This window comes from Periophthalmus magnuspinnatus, chromosome 1 (assembly GCF_009829125.3).
Source record: "Periophthalmus magnuspinnatus isolate fPerMag1 chromosome 1, fPerMag1.2.pri, whole genome shotgun sequence".
NCBI classification, from domain to species: domain Eukaryota; kingdom Metazoa; phylum Chordata; class Actinopteri; order Gobiiformes; family Gobiidae; genus Periophthalmus; species Periophthalmus magnuspinnatus.
Genome location: NC_047126.1, coordinates 10,542,613 through 10,557,983, shown reverse-complemented (window position 1 = coordinate 10,557,983; position 15,371 = coordinate 10,542,613). Strand labels below are relative to the sequence as shown.

At 38.1% G+C, this 15,371-nt stretch overlaps 3 protein-coding genes across 3 annotated transcripts; 1 reads left to right on the top strand and 2 right to left on the bottom strand.

The window, feature by feature from the left end:
- Positions 1 to 53: 53 nt before the first annotated feature.
- mcrip2 (MAPK regulated corepressor interacting protein 2) lies at positions 54 to 4,873 on the bottom strand. Its single transcript, XM_033974334.2, has 5 exons — positions 4,333 to 4,873; positions 4,153 to 4,222; positions 3,193 to 3,317; positions 2,648 to 2,749; positions 54 to 311 (listed from the first exon to the last, which is right to left on the bottom strand). The coding sequence occupies exons 1-5, from the start codon at positions 4,385 to 4,387 to the stop codon at positions 241 to 243; spliced, it is 423 nt and encodes a 140-aa protein (XP_033830225.1). The 5' UTR covers positions 4,388 to 4,873; the 3' UTR covers positions 54 to 240.
- A 388-nt stretch (positions 4,874 to 5,261) lies between these two features.
- Positions 5,262 to 9,394, bottom strand: gde1 (glycerophosphodiester phosphodiesterase 1). The gene is made up of 6 exons (XM_033974627.2): positions 8,945 to 9,394; positions 7,912 to 8,087; positions 7,572 to 7,677; positions 7,163 to 7,255; positions 6,644 to 6,855; positions 5,262 to 6,304 (listed from the first exon to the last, which is right to left on the bottom strand). Exons 1-6 carry the CDS (start codon positions 9,212 to 9,214, stop codon positions 6,157 to 6,159), a joined length of 1,005 nt encoding a protein of 334 aa, XP_033830518.1. The 5' UTR covers positions 9,215 to 9,394; the 3' UTR covers positions 5,262 to 6,156.
- A 283-nt stretch (positions 9,395 to 9,677) lies between these two features.
- On the top strand, positions 9,678 to 11,185 carry tmem186 (transmembrane protein 186). The gene is made up of 2 exons (XM_033971246.2): positions 9,678 to 9,725; positions 10,556 to 11,185. The coding sequence occupies exons 1-2, from the start codon at positions 9,723 to 9,725 to the stop codon at positions 11,165 to 11,167; spliced, it is 615 nt and encodes a 204-aa protein (XP_033827137.2). The 5' UTR covers positions 9,678 to 9,722; the 3' UTR covers positions 11,168 to 11,185.
- Positions 11,186 to 15,371: the final 4,186 nt, after the last annotated feature.

The following is a 15,371-nucleotide window of genomic DNA, read 5'->3' as shown; positions in this document are numbered from 1 at the left end:
TTCAAAATATTTATCCAAAGATCAGCAAAGAAATGCATACAGCTGAAACAAGAGGCATGTTAGTGAGAAAGGCATCACAGCACTTCAGATCAGTTCAGTGGAGAGGCAGTGTGTGCTGCTGGCCCCGTCTCCTCTGTATGTTCACTACATTAGGCTCCTACATTCATCTGGTCTGTGATGAAGACCATCCGCTGTAGCATTAGCCTGGGACCACCGTCGCTGCACAGGGCTCGTGTGCACTCAGGTTAGTTTAGCAATGTTAGCCAAGAAGCGCTGGGCCCACCACTCCTCCAGGTCAATGGGCACGAAGTCTGCAGAGACAACAGCAGCAGTTACAGCAAATCTCAGATTAAAGTGTTTTTTAGTGAGATTTTCCATCCAAGAGGTGGTGGAGATGAGCAATCTATTATCTACAAGACAATATCAAAATTACTGTTAAATTTGCATTTTGAGTGGGCCATTTAGTCCATTATGAAAACTCAAAACTATCCAACTGAAATTTGCAGTGTAATCTTTCAAACAAAAAGGCATAAATCACTTTACTTTCACTGTGCAATACTAAAACCCACTCATATTTTAGTACATAGATTACAATGAAATTATCAATACATTTGTTGGGATTATGAAACAAGATTGCCTACTCCTAAAGAAAAGACAGAAGTTATGAAGTAAATTAGTTTAAAATGCCTTCCCATTGCTTGACAAGTAGTTGACTATAGTACTACTTCAATACTACTAGTGCATTTTATTTAATTTTTTTTATGTTATTCTTATTTGAGTGTTACCACTACTAAGACCTGGGCAAAGCTGTCATTACCATTTCAAAAACTTTGGATTATACGATTTATTGCTGACTACGTCTCCATGTACTTTTATCCTTAAATAATCTGAACCTGGCATGACTTTCTAGGCTGGTGCAGACAGGTATGAACCAACACTGTTTAATGAAAGATTAGATTAAAGTTTTACAACAGTTGCCCAGTTAGAGATACAGCCAAAACATGCCTGATAGTCATTCAGTCAACTTTATTTTACTATTTAACTTAACAATAAACACATCTGATTTGTAGACCAGGGTTCAGTGGGCAATATTCAATGAGTACGCCATTTTGACAGCAATAAACATACTGTTCAGTGTAGTTGAATCCATCAATACAATTCCCATTCATTTTTCCCCATAGACTTTTTGAAGAAAATTATTTTAAAAGTTTGATGCTTGATATGGGTGAATCATGTGGTAACTAATGATAAGACACATTTATTATTATATTTTTGAAACTATAAATCGTAAAGATAAAAACTTTTAAAAATGGTTTTAAATATGTTTTTGTACAAAAAAAAAGAAAACACACCTCATTAATTACAAAGCTGGTTAGCTTCTGCTGTGCCTTTAACTCTTAACATCTGAATTATTAAAAAAAAGTTACTAGGGTGATGGAGTTTACTGCCATGAACTGAGAATTCAGAATGGGAGGGATTGTAGAGCTTTATAATGAAAAACAATTTCAGTTGTTTGAAACTTGTATTATGACTCCATTTCGATACTATGAAAACTGCTCGCTACTGACTGAGGGATTACACCAACAAGGTTCAATTACAAGGGGAAGCTTTTATCAACATTACACAGTCATCAAGAAGTGGTCAATGGTACAAAGTACTGATCAGAGGAGCCAGGATTTATACAGACTTCAAATTCAAATATGTGCATATTTATCTGTATTTGACTTAAAATGAGAGGAGGGAGAGACATTCCTGTGGTGCACTGGGTAGACACAATGTTGATTAAATTCATCTGTACTCAGATTTGTGTGTGCGCTCATGGACAGGATCAGCGCCTGGGACGAGGAGCTGAGTTTCAGGGGTGTGCTGTGGCTTATAGGAGGTGTCTGCACTGTAGCAGTGCTGTCACTAAGTCTTTTACAGATAGACACTGTTCTGTATCACTGTCCCATGTGAGAAAGCAGCAGGACAGGTCCAAATACACTTTTGATCCTCATGTTCACATAAGCCCTCTGACTGACTAAGCCTAGCACAAAACACTGCCTGGATCCTCTCACCTGCCCGTGGCATTTGGCTTTGCTTCTGTGCAAGGAAAACATGGGCAAAAAGAAAATTAGTCTGGCTTTGATTTGATAAACGAAAATCAAATAGCCATGGTGTACACGGACCTACATTAATGTATTTATGCATTTTTTTAAGAGAACAAAAGAAAAAAAAAGTACTTGTCTGGGTTTGAACCTAAGTTCATGCTACTAAAGTCCAAAACCTTGCCTAGTGATCTAAACATATAGAAAGTAGTATATGGCAAAAGTACGGTATGTGAAGTGACCATGTTTTTCTACAGCTAGGGCCCAATCCACGAGTCTCTGCTTGACTCTTAAATGTCTGAGTGGTGACGTCATATTGACAGTGAATGTGAAATGCTATGATTTTAAAAAAAATGTGTATTCTCTTGATCAAGAATATACAAAATACATTTTATGCACGTGTTTTAATTTTACAACTAAAATTACCCCTCAAAAATTTAAAGGAAAAAAAATGTAGAATTCATGTAAACTGGGATAACTGGGGTAACATTAAGACTTTGAAACCTTTTATCAGCCCTTGAGTGTGTTGTTGTGTAATGACAAATGTGATGTTGACTCACTCTTCATGGCAGCACTTGGGGTCTTCTCAGCATACTGGACAGGGCCTTTGCTGTCTGTCACGTCTGCACTGGTTTCAAGTTTTTGCTCCACCTCTTGCCATGCTGCAGAAAAATAAAATTATTTTCAGACAAACTAAAATGTGTTATTAAAAGCAAGGGTTTGTGAAATGCAACTACATTTACTTAGCATTTTTTCTTTGCTTTGTTGTAATTATATTAATTCAATGTGGTGCAACTAGGCTAAAGAATCACATAAGGACAGCACAGAGAAGCTCGTCAATGGCAATGGCCCAAGACTAACAAAGACCATTTGGGAGAGCACCAGAAAGTGCAGGGGTCCCCACAGACTGTCAGGCCATGAAACTATTTGTGCTAATTATATTGTATTGTAACTTATATCGCTAATTCAATTAAATATGTGTAAAGAATATGTTCAATCGTGCGATGCATTTATGCCTGCTTCTGTGCCATGTTTGCATGGTACCTTTATCTTTACCCAACAGGTTGTTGGTGACACAGGCCTGAATGTGTGCAGTTTGCCTGACCTTCAAACACAAATTTGACATTCTCCTCATGTGCAGGTGTGAAACTTTCGGACGGACTGCTGTGTGGGGCTCCATTGTAACGCTTCCCATTGATGCGATGAAACACGATCTTTGGAGGAGGAGAGCTGGACAAACAAAGCACATCAATGTTAAACTTTATGAAGAGCTCTACAAAAGCTTTTGTGTAATTATTTATGGACCTTTTAATAATCTAGTTATATAAAAGGTCTGGAATGGGCATAAAAAGACCACAGAGCCACAGAGGCAGAACGTAACTTTTCTGGTGGACAGTTCGCCACTTACTTGCCTCCATGGAGATGTCATTTCTTTGCAGAGAATGTTCCATAGTAATGCATTAAACTTCTCATCTCATGCCACAGCTCAGAACTGTGGAGAGGCTCACAGTAATAGATGTTTTTCCAAGATATTTTTGAGCAACACAAGCAGCTGTAGTTGAATGCAAGATAGAGGAGTTTAATGCCATACTGCAGAACACTCTAAGCAAAGCAACAGGAAAACAGACTTCCAAAATGCACCTTACCTTTGTGTTAGAGGTGTGGCTGTAGGGCCTACACACCCAGGACACAACAGTGACACAAACTCAAAAGAAAAGAACTAGCAGCTTGTACTTCTGTCTAACACTGTATGCTGCAAGGACTAGTGCTTTCATAGTACCTCATCTGAACGGCTCTTTTGGCAATGTGGGGAAAAAAAAACTAAACATATTTACTCATACGACCAGACCAGTTCATTATTTCATCATTGTGTACATAGATCATGATGCAGAAATAACCCTCGTGTGCATGACAGCGGCGTTTTCAAAGTCTGATACCTAATCACATGTAGAACAGGCGCACGTGTGAATTATTTTGGGCATATGGACGCTAATTGCACTGCCGTTGGTCTTAGTATTTACAAAACACGAGAATTACTAAACCAAAACATTCGCACGTCACTTACTTTGAGGTCAACCAAGACGTGGGCTTAAGTTTCAAGTCGCTGAACTTGCTCTCGATCTGTTGAGTGGGACCTACAACAAAAGAGTCCGATTGACTTATGGTTTGGTGCGTAAAAAAAAAACAAAAATGACGTTACGTTGCATCATTACGCACTTAGATAATATGCGCAATGCTTACTTACCTGTCCTTCGTTGTGTAACAAGTTTACTGGGACCTCTGGTGATTGTGTACATCATGTGAACGCCAACAATATAGAAAAATGAATTCCTATCGCAAAGCTTAAATAGTTATCAATGCAATTTTCAGCTGTCAAAACCCCGCTGTCCAGTCTGCCCCTCGCCACTACACACGCAGCCAAACGACGTAAAGACGTGCCCCCAACTCGCCCCGCAGCCTGCAAAAACAGCGCCTTAGACTTAACCAGTGGTGTTTTCAGCTCGTCCTCTTAACAACAGGTGTCCGTCAGTTCTCAAGCCGCAGGCACAGTTCACAGAGGATTGTGGAGGTCATCCAAGGAGAAAGTTCCAGCGGCCGCTCCACATGCTGCGAGAGGAGGTGTGCGTAATGTGGTCCGTGTGACTGGCTCCGGGCCGCTCCACTGCTGCTGCTGGAGCTTGACTAACCACGGCACAGTTTTCTGACAGATAATAAGGACACTTGGATATTTACATGAGCGGGCAATGCGAGCACGTTTGGGATGTGTTAAGCCATTGTGACTTCACTGTGCGTTTCCGACTAACCTTTCAGTATAAAATAGGTTTTCATACGTAGACCGCTGCTTTGCAAAGTTGTATATGATGGTTTATATAATTTTACCTCCAAATTCCCATTTGGAGGTAAAATTGTCTTAGACCTACACTAGATTTGATCAGTATATCGACATGTAACGTGAACTTTACACCACACTCTGAGCCACACAAATTTAACCTAAACTCCGTTCATGCATTTCATACATTTATAATGATTAAAATATATTCCTTTTGGAAAGGAAAAGGTGGAAAGGTGTGGGCTTTAAAACTGCTATATTTGTAAAAGGCTGCTGTTGGATAATAGACCAGGGAGTGATTTTTTTGTAATGTATGATTAACAAAATGACCCATAATTTATTTTACGCTTAGACCTTTTATTTTGTAGATTCAATTTCCGGTTTGTGTAGCGTGACCTTAGTGACGCTCACAGCACGCCCCATCCAACCTTTCACCTATTAAACCTAACGCTCAGATAAGTCTATTTACAGCGGCGGGAAAATCAAAAGATCATCTCGTAAAGAGCAACAGGACTGAGTTAAATGATCAAAGAAGAGCGCAGTCAGTTATTGACACTTTACGCACACACCTGCGCGCGCGTCTGCAGGAGCGGCTCAGACAGGCTTATCCCAGTGACATCCAACACCACTACACTTCCTGATTACCCCCATTCAACTGTACGATATAGGTCAACAACAATGGCAAACTGCACACGTAACAGGCTTTGCGTTAACTGAGTCACTTGTAATTCGTTTTAGAGGAGACGTGTGTAAGGGCCCACAATCCACTGCCAGTAGTTGGATTCATGATATAAATATGATTAAATGAAATTATTTTTAATTTAAGAGTATGAGATTTTACTATAATTACCATAATTATATATTATATGATGCATAATACACATAACTAAACAATTAAAAGTATATTTACTTAAGTTACAATATGAAGTGTTCATTTATAAAATGCAGTATTGCTATAGTTGTTTCAGAATCTTTAGGACTAGAAAATCTAAGTGGACCTTTAAAAGAAGTAATTCACAGTTGCACAGATATTGCAGTCCTGAGTTGGAAGTTACAGTACATTACATTGGTGCATGCTTATTTTCTATGCATACAGATAAGTGTCTTTGTACAAATAATGAGAATAACCTTAAATGTCACCCTGTAAGTAAACACATATTGTACTTAAACAGTGTCCGTAGCTTTTGCCTGATCAAATGTAAAATCTGCATTTAAAGAAGTTATAATATTGTTCAGTGATCAGAAGTGCGGTTCACAGTCCTCCAGCAGACTGTCTGTGATGTAGTTGACCTTAAGAAACTCTTGGTAATACTCCTTCTCCACTTTGGTGTTGACTGTCCAAGCCACCACCTCCACCCCTCTGTGGGCCCAGTACTGTACATAGTCCCTGAAAACAGAAAGGAAAAAGATGAACACATTTAGTACATTTAAACACATCAGAATCTATGAACACACAAAGGTGTAACAGCGCACATGGAAAAATGGTCCAACCTTGAAATAATAGAGCTAGTTTAAAGACTTAAAACAATATATATTCAGACATACTTTTTATGAAGCTACACATTTTACTAAAAGGTTGCATGTGTTTTTTTTAACCTCATCTTTTGTCCAAAGTGGTGACAAACCTCTTAAAACATTCCTCTGGTGCACAGCCTAATTATTTAGTTCTAAAAATGACAGACTTCTGTAAACAAAAAAAAATAAGGTGTAAATTTTAGGAACTCACGCTGATACCATGTTCTTTTGAATAAGGAAAGCGGAGACACCACAAAACCTCCACAGCACGTGATGGTGCGCCCAGTCCAACATCACGTCCATCAGGGTCATCCAGTAGTGTTTCCATAGAGACGAGAACCGTGGTGCCCCGTCTCCATAGCGACTCAGGCTCCATGGTCGGTGTGTCAGAGCGGTGACTACCCCAGGATCACTCTGCCTCATCTGGGACAGTTCATTCACACAGAGAGAACATGATCAGTATGACACAATAATATGATACAATAACGCATAAATTGTAAAATATAGTAACACCAATCATGCACTGTTTAATTTTATTAATCCTAATCTTAATTTGAAAAAAAAAAAAAAAAACAGTAAAGATAAATTAAGACTCATATTCTGATTTAAAGTAATTTCCACTCATCTATATTTTAATTTACAGTGTTTTGACACAGGCTGTAAGGAATTACTTTTCCAGATAATATAAATAGAATTGGTTTAACTCATGCATTTAGACAAATCAATTTACCCTGTAGATAGCTTTGGGCTCAAAGGAGCAGACGATGCTGTTGTTGTAGAGGACTGGGTAATTCTTGTATAATGCCTTTAGAGCAGCAGCAGCCTGTGAGCGAACAGAGAAACACCTACATGTTTGTAACTTGTTTTGGGTTTATAATCGTGACCACAACAGGAGGCCCCAGTGGGTCCAACACTCACAAATACCACAGAATGAAATAACAAACAAACCAAAGCTCAGACAGCCAACACAAACTAAGATGATGAAATACTAAAGAGTACAATATACATTTTAAAAAGAAAAGAAATTTATGTGTGTGATTAGGGGATCTAATTTGTTGTTCAAAGTACAGCATTAATTAAATATTAACAACACATGCTCTTTACAGCTACCTGCCTCTGTAGATAAAACCAGTACACACCTCATAAGGGTGACCTTTAACATCAAAGTAAATGGTGAGCTGAAGTCTGATGCACTCTTCAACAGCTTCCTCAAGTGTCGGGATCTTCTCTCCAGAAAACTTGTTCCTTTTAGAAACAAAACATTTTCCATTACATATTTGTTTACTAGATTATTTATGGACTTTATTTTTTTTTCACAAGATAATATAAGGTGATGTGGGGGTGAAGAGTAAGGACAGACATTCAGAAAATTGTGTGAATCAAGCACACAATTCCTAGTCTTCTTATTTTTCACATTGATTTGTTTGTTGCATATAAGTTTTGCATTTTTCTTACATGATTGTTTAATCTCTTGGTCACCTGAGTCTATGTTTAGCGGCAGCATCCAGCTTCCTTAGATCAGAGAAGCTGTTCTTTGCGAGTGGACCTGTCCCGTTGGTGGTTCGGTCCACGGTGTCGTCATGCATCAGGATCGGGACACCATCAGCCGAAAACTCCAAGTCCAACTCCACCCCTGTCGCACCATTCTTACTGGCCTGGGACAGACATAAGCACAGAATCACTCGAGTGGATACTACAAACTGGAGTAGAAATGTGCCTAGACTTAGTAGATTGAGGTGTATAGCCTATTATTATATGGCTATGTGGAATTTGATAATTGGTGCAGTGGTAGAATGTAATGCTGTAAAAGTAGTCAAGTACTGTACTTAATTATTAGTATTAGTAACATTTTAGGCATCTGTCCTTTACTTAAGTACATTTTAAAGTGGATACTTTTTACTTTTACATAGAGAACACATTATCCTCCATTCATATTGATTATTAAACATGACATGTGCAGTGGTGGAACATAACAAAGTCAAAGTAGTAAAGCAATTTTTGGTTTTACTTCACTACATTTGAGAACACATATCTGTACTTTCCACTCCATTATATTTTTTAACAGGACTGAAAAGTAAAAGTATTTTTGATGATTGTTTGAGACCTGCTAAAAAGGCTGAGGGGTTTATTTTTAAAGCAGCTAGAAAAAAAAATGATTCAATTGTTTCTGTTGATCAAAATGCATTAAATGGGTACTTTAATACTGTAATACTTACTTCAGCAGATTTTGTCATGTGATATTTTTACATTTACTAGTGTTTTCTCTGTTTTTTGTTTTTTGCTCTGGTATCTGTACTTTTACTTAAGGAACAAAATGGAGTGTGATGATTGGGTCTTTTGAGGACACAGGTGTGGCACTCCTTTGAATTCATCTCAAGCTTGTCATTTTATTATTATGCCAACCAATATTGCCTTATTTACAACCTTTAACACAACCAATGTCATTTTATTACTGATCTCACTATTCACATCAGTAAACCCACACTGTCCTGCGTCCCCAGCCTGCATGTACCTCTCTTATCGCTGCTATGGTGTTCTCTGGTGCGTCGTGTCCTCCACCCCGATGAGCGATGGCTGACAGTTTGCCCGTCCCATAACCGCCCCTGGGAGGGTGCAAAACCTGCCTAGCCCTGTCTGCAGGCACCTGAGGGAACCTAAAGACAGCCACAAACACGTAGACGGACACGGTGAGGGCTGAGGTCCACACCGCGCTCCGACTCCCCAGAAGGACCACCACGAATATGACCGAGTAAAAGGTCACTTCATCCCCCAGCTGCAGCATGTTAGTTACCGCAGCCAAACAACCAGCTGCCGCCTGTCGGATCTAGTCTAGTTCAGCCCACGGTGATGCTCGCTTCCCATTTGATCATCTCTTCAAAAGCCCAACCTCTCAAAGCTCAAATATCAACACATATCTAATCATGTTCCTTGTCCTCCACAGTGACGTGTCTCGCCTGTGTACGGCAGTGGACTGTGGGAAATCAGAAGTGAAACTGCTGAGTAAACACTGCAGTAGCTTCCTGTCGTGATTACAAATAACACGACTGTATTCCTCAACTTTCATATTATCGTGGTTAATATAATGTGCTGAACCGACTCTGTGTTTTATTACATTTTATTACAAACACTTTCCAGGTTATCGAGTATTCTTCTCCACAAGATGGCGCCAAATCAAAACAAACCGACTTGATTAACTTGACCTTGTGTTACACTTCCGGGTCAAAGTCAACAACGTTTGCAGTTGATTTTTTTATTTTTTATTTAACCACTTTAAATCGTGTGTGTAGAACATGGTAAGCTTTTTTGTCGTTTTTGCATAACTCACGTAATTATATTTGTAAAACAGTATTGTATATTATTGTATATAATTTCTACTTGCTATTATTGGAACAGATATTGAGCTAAACTTGTGTATTTTACATTTTATTACAGTAAAAATATACAGGCTTTGACCCTTAAGCCTCAAAAATACGTTAGGGTAATAATTTCATGCCTTGCAGTTTTGGGATGATAAATTCAGTATTTTCTTTCATGTATTTTGACCAGTGATAGAAGAAGTACTCTATTTTGTTACATAAGTTAAACTACAGCATACAGAGATAAACAGTTACTTAAGTAAAAGTATCACATAAAGAAAATCTACTTAGTAAAAGCATTTACAGCAAGTACCCGTTTAAAAATGTATCTGTAGAGTAAAAAGTAGAAGTATTTCACTCTAGTGAAATTTCTCTCTACTACTTTAAAGTATTAAGTGTAGTAATATTGATTAAATTATGCATATTTTGGTCAACAGTAATAATACGAAGCAAGTTCTTATTTTTTCTCATGAATTTTGTGTATTTATTTTTGATTTGTTCAAAGCCAAAGCTTGAATTTGAAAACCTTACTCAGGATGTTACCACGAACATTGTAAAAATAACCGCTCAAATCATATGAAAAAAGTTAATAGTAGAATGTACACATACCTGCTCTCAAATGTAGTGAAGTAAAAGTAAAAATATCCACTGAAAAATGTACTTAAGTAGAATTTTAAGGTATCTGTACTTTACTTAAGGACAGTTCTTTGCTACTTGTACTTAGTTACCTTCCACCACTGCTGACCAAAGTTTGCACCTTTTTCCAGATGAGGTCACTGATGCTCAGGAGGCTTTCATCCCACCTGCTGACCTGCACCAGAGGACTCTGTCCTGGCCCAGTATGGATGTCCTGTGGTATCCATGCTCAACTCACAACAATTGCCAAATACTCAAATAATTCTACACCGTCTTATACAATGATCTATAGGCTGCCACACATCAAGCTTCTTAGGGCGGTGTCTAGACTCAAATTGCTCCAAACTGGAATCACTGTGGTCATTTTACCCCCCGTCTACTACTTATACCTACAGGGTGATTTGTCATTGTTCTTTGTCTGTTATTCCACAGGAATTGCTGGTTTTGCTGGCCTCATGTTGTACACTGCTAGTCATTTTTTCAGAAGGGTTGTTGGGATGATGTATCTTGACCCCTCTCAGACCACTCTTAAAGTTTCACATCTAACATTTTGGGGGAAGCGCAGTGACCTGTTCCTCCCCGTTTCAGATGTCATGACAATTGCGGATACGGGAGATGCCACTACTGAAACCATACTCAGACTGAAGACCTACAGTGGTCCAGAGACGCTTTACTTTTCCACTTATTATGGACGTATTGTTGACCCAGAGGGATTTGAGAAAGTATTTGGGAGATCAAAATGATGATTGTTTTATTTAAATTTGTTGGTTTGTGGTTTATAGTATTTGATGAATACCTGGGCTTGTTCTCTACTCTATGTCTATGTAATAGTTTGATGCAGGCTACAACTTAACTTATAAGTAAAGAAATGTGTTAAAGGTTGCACATGCTCTCAATGATATAAACTTTAAAATCTAGAACAGGACTTTTCCAGGTGTAAACTAGAGTGAAACATGACACAGTGTGAGAAACCAATGACTAGTGAGATTTCTGAGCTATACATGCAATGACTCTTTTACAACAACAGATGTCACTACATACCAATCAAATGCCAAGTTTCAAGAAGGTTTCTTTCATTAAAAGAAGTCGTCAAAAGTGCACGCAGACTTTCTCTTACATTATTCAAACTGAAGAATTTATATCATATCACAGCATGCAATAGTTTTTCTGTTTATGTCTAATGTCTATTTGTGACATAACATTTGATATAACTAGTGGTGGAAGGCAACGAGTAAAAGTAGTAAAGTACTGTAGCTGAGTAGAATTTTTTGGTGTCTGTACTTATTATTTACAGTGGAGACTTTTTACTTTTACTTCACTACATTTGAGAGCAGATATCTACTTTCCACTCCACTACATTTTTGAACTGAACTGAAAAGTAAAAAGTACTTTTTGTTTTCCTAAGATTTGAGGGTGATTTTTACCATGTTCATGGTAACATCCTGACTAAAAGTTTAGAGTTCAAGCTTTGGCATTGAGTAAACAAAAATAAATACACACAATTTATGAGAGAAATTAAGAAATTGTTGAGTATTGCTACAGTTGACCGAAATCTGTGTCATTTTAAAGCTGCATTACGTAACTTTTCTGGTGGAGTGTCCACCACATGCTTCTGCGGAGATGTGCTTTGGAATGTTCTAAAGTATGGCAGTCATACACCTTAAAAGTTGCACAGGGCATCTTTAACATTCACAGGCTACATTTTATGAACTGTCTGCCATGATGAGTGTTCTTTAAACCTGAGGTAACCGAACTTATGGTCTTTGTGAGACAATTGAGAACACAACAAAGTATCTTAGTGTGTTCTTATCTTTGTTCTTGGTGAATTGGCCAGATTTTTGGCAGCCTTAAGCGAGACTTTCGTGTCTTTAGGGCTCAGGAGAACTGCCTTAGGAAAGCCCCACTTATGCATGTGGCTATTCTGCTCCACACAGCCCGTTCTTGACCCACCTCTGTTTGTTTTTGACATTGTTAATAACAAGACACACTTCCTATGATCAACAATATTGCATTGACCTTGGCTCTGCAGCTCCCCAGTGATTTGCCTTTTAAATTCAGTACAATTTCCTGTCTTTATGCACTTTTGGCTGCTTTTCTGTGACTCATTAGACAAAACAATATATAGGAAAGTGTCATAGAAGTGACACGTAAGACTTGTAGTATGCAAACTTGGATACCATTGCATTTGCATCACCCTCTGAGCAGCAGGCTGGGGCTGTTGACTCCCTAAAGTTTCCCTGATAGTGCGATGAGGAAGGCCATTTTAATGCCAGGTCCCGGTGACCACACATTTGTCATGGGCTCATTTTGTGGTCTTATTGTTCGCCACATTCCTGATTGTTTTGGCACATTATTTACAATCTTTATTATACAAAAGAGAAACCTTCCTGTCTACAAGGATTTCCTCTTGTTCCCAATAATCAAACTGCACAAATGAAAAATAACCTTAAGCTTTATTTTAAATTGGTTTAATAATGTTCTGTGGAGCTTATTCATTGCTTTAGGCGCCAATGCCAAACCATGAGCTTATTTGCAGAATAAATATTGTTCTGTTTCTGAAGGTGCCATTCGCCTCAAGTGTCCCCTAGTCTGCAGTGGTGCAATGCTAGAAAAATACAAGTTTCTGTGTTTGTATAGTTTTAGTAGGTCATTCTTAGGGGGTAGGTGGAGTTGGTGTGTTCCGTTTTGTACACTTAATATTAAACTTATTCAAGTCTTTGCAAAGCTTTGGCGCCAATGCATATGTTTATCTCAGATTTCTGCCTTTTGATATCTGGATTATTGTGTGGAAAAGGTCAAAAGTTTTCCAGTTTAATACAACCTGCATTCATTTCATGCCAAGAATAATGACTAGAGGTTACTGTTAAGAATAGTGTCATATTTTAGAAGAAAAAGTAGCACTAATGGTAATTATTCTAACCTGTCTGTGACCTGTGACCTTTTGCACAAAGCAGTTGGAGTGAAAGTCAGAGTGGCAGCTACCGGCCATACACCTGTGATATATGACCACACAGCGCTGCTCTCTGGTGAGTTTGGGGGAAATCAAAGCTTGTTCTCATAATTCCGCTTGCCTATAGAGAAAGTGCGCCACGCTCTGCACCACAACTATAATTGGAAACACGCCTCCTTCATTTGGCAGGAAACGTCTCGGGACATTAACAAAGGGAGGAACGTGTCCACAAGGGGCAGACTTCGGGCTGAACTGTGGTCAGACGAGTGCAGTGTGAACAGGTGTGTAGTGACAGAGAACACATTATTCTCCATTAGATTCATAGTGATTATTAAACATGACTTATGCAGTGGTGGAACATTACAAAGTGAAAGTAGTAAAGTACAATTTTACAGTGGATACTTTTTACTTTTACTTCGCGACATTTAAGAGTAGGTATCTGTACTTTCTACTCCACTGCATTTTTTAACAGGGCTGAAAAGTCAAACTATGGTAGTAGTGGGAGTTTATTTTTAACACGTTTATAATTTGAGCAAACAAAAATATACAAATAAAAACACCTAGATTCGATTGTCTCAAAATTTAGAACAAAGCTTTATCAAAAACACTACATTTGAAACTTTATAAAACCATAATCTCATAAACTTATAATCTGTATGAAATACAGTTTACTCTTTAAATAGATTTTTAAATGGGTACTTTAATACTTTTACTTAAGCAGATTTTTTTTCATGTGATACTTTTGGTTTTATTTGAGTATTTTTTTGCTCCAGTGTTTGCAATTTTACTTAAGTAGCACAATTGAGTACTTCTTCCACCACTGGACTTATGCAATCTTTTTTTTTATTTATTTATGTATTTTTATCTTGTATTAAAGGCTCTAGTTCTCAGGGAATTTCAGTTTTTGCCGACACCCCTTTCCCACAGCTCTGTATTCACTTGTGTTCTTTATTTTTAATTCATGAGTCAAACACAAAATGTTGAAATCTTCGAATGAATTGTTCTTTTTGGGTGGATTGTACATCTTGTGAATTGTATTGTATTTTATTTTGTACTACTTAAGTACTTTGTTGGTCACTTGTAGTTGTTCATATTAGCGGAGACTCAAGCTCTACCATGCGTGTCGAGACTCTATTCCAAAAGCCAAGCCCTAGATCCATCTTTTTTTGCTTCACAGATTAGACATGCAAATGCTAGTAATCAAATTTCCCATCGAGGCCTCCTACACAAATGTAATAAAAAATGCACGGTCTACATCAGTTACATAGACTCTTTGCCAATTGTCGTTCAGACTTTCAGTTTTTACAGCCAGGTTTTAGACACGCTTTATATTCATTCAGTTGTTCTTCTTGCAAAACCCCACCACCCCCCCATGGAGAGTCTAAGTTCTATCCAAGTCTTTTCTATTGGGACAACACAAAGGCCGTTTGGGTGCTCTGTTTCTTCGACTAATGGTCTACAGCATGTGTTATGGGGTAACTCAGGGTGAGGCCGAGGGAACGTGACAATGGACAATATGAAGCTGCATCACAACATGAATTGTGTGTGAGCCGAAAGGTCTCAGGGTCACACTCATGAAGCCTAAATAAAGTCTTTGTGCAATCAAGCTGTTTTGTTTCATCAGGGAAGCAAAAATGAGGACCTCCATGGAAGCATCTAAGTCATTATGATGTGTGACATAATCATAAAAAGACACTTTGCTTAGGCTAATGCAAACCTGCCTGGAATATATAAGGTTTTTTTGTTGTTTTTTTTGTTAAATGTGCACTATGTAACTTTGCGGCTAGCTGCTTGTCTGCATAGAGATGTTATTGACTTTACCTGGAATATTCCACACTATTGCATTATTTGTTTGTGCCATCTGCTTGTCTCTAAGGAGGTGGTATCATGAACTGTGGTATTATAAATTTAAACTTTAAAAATAAACTTTAAATATCTCTTAAGGAGTAAGTTTGTTTTCCAATGTCATTTTTATTTTTCCATCATTTCTAACTTGT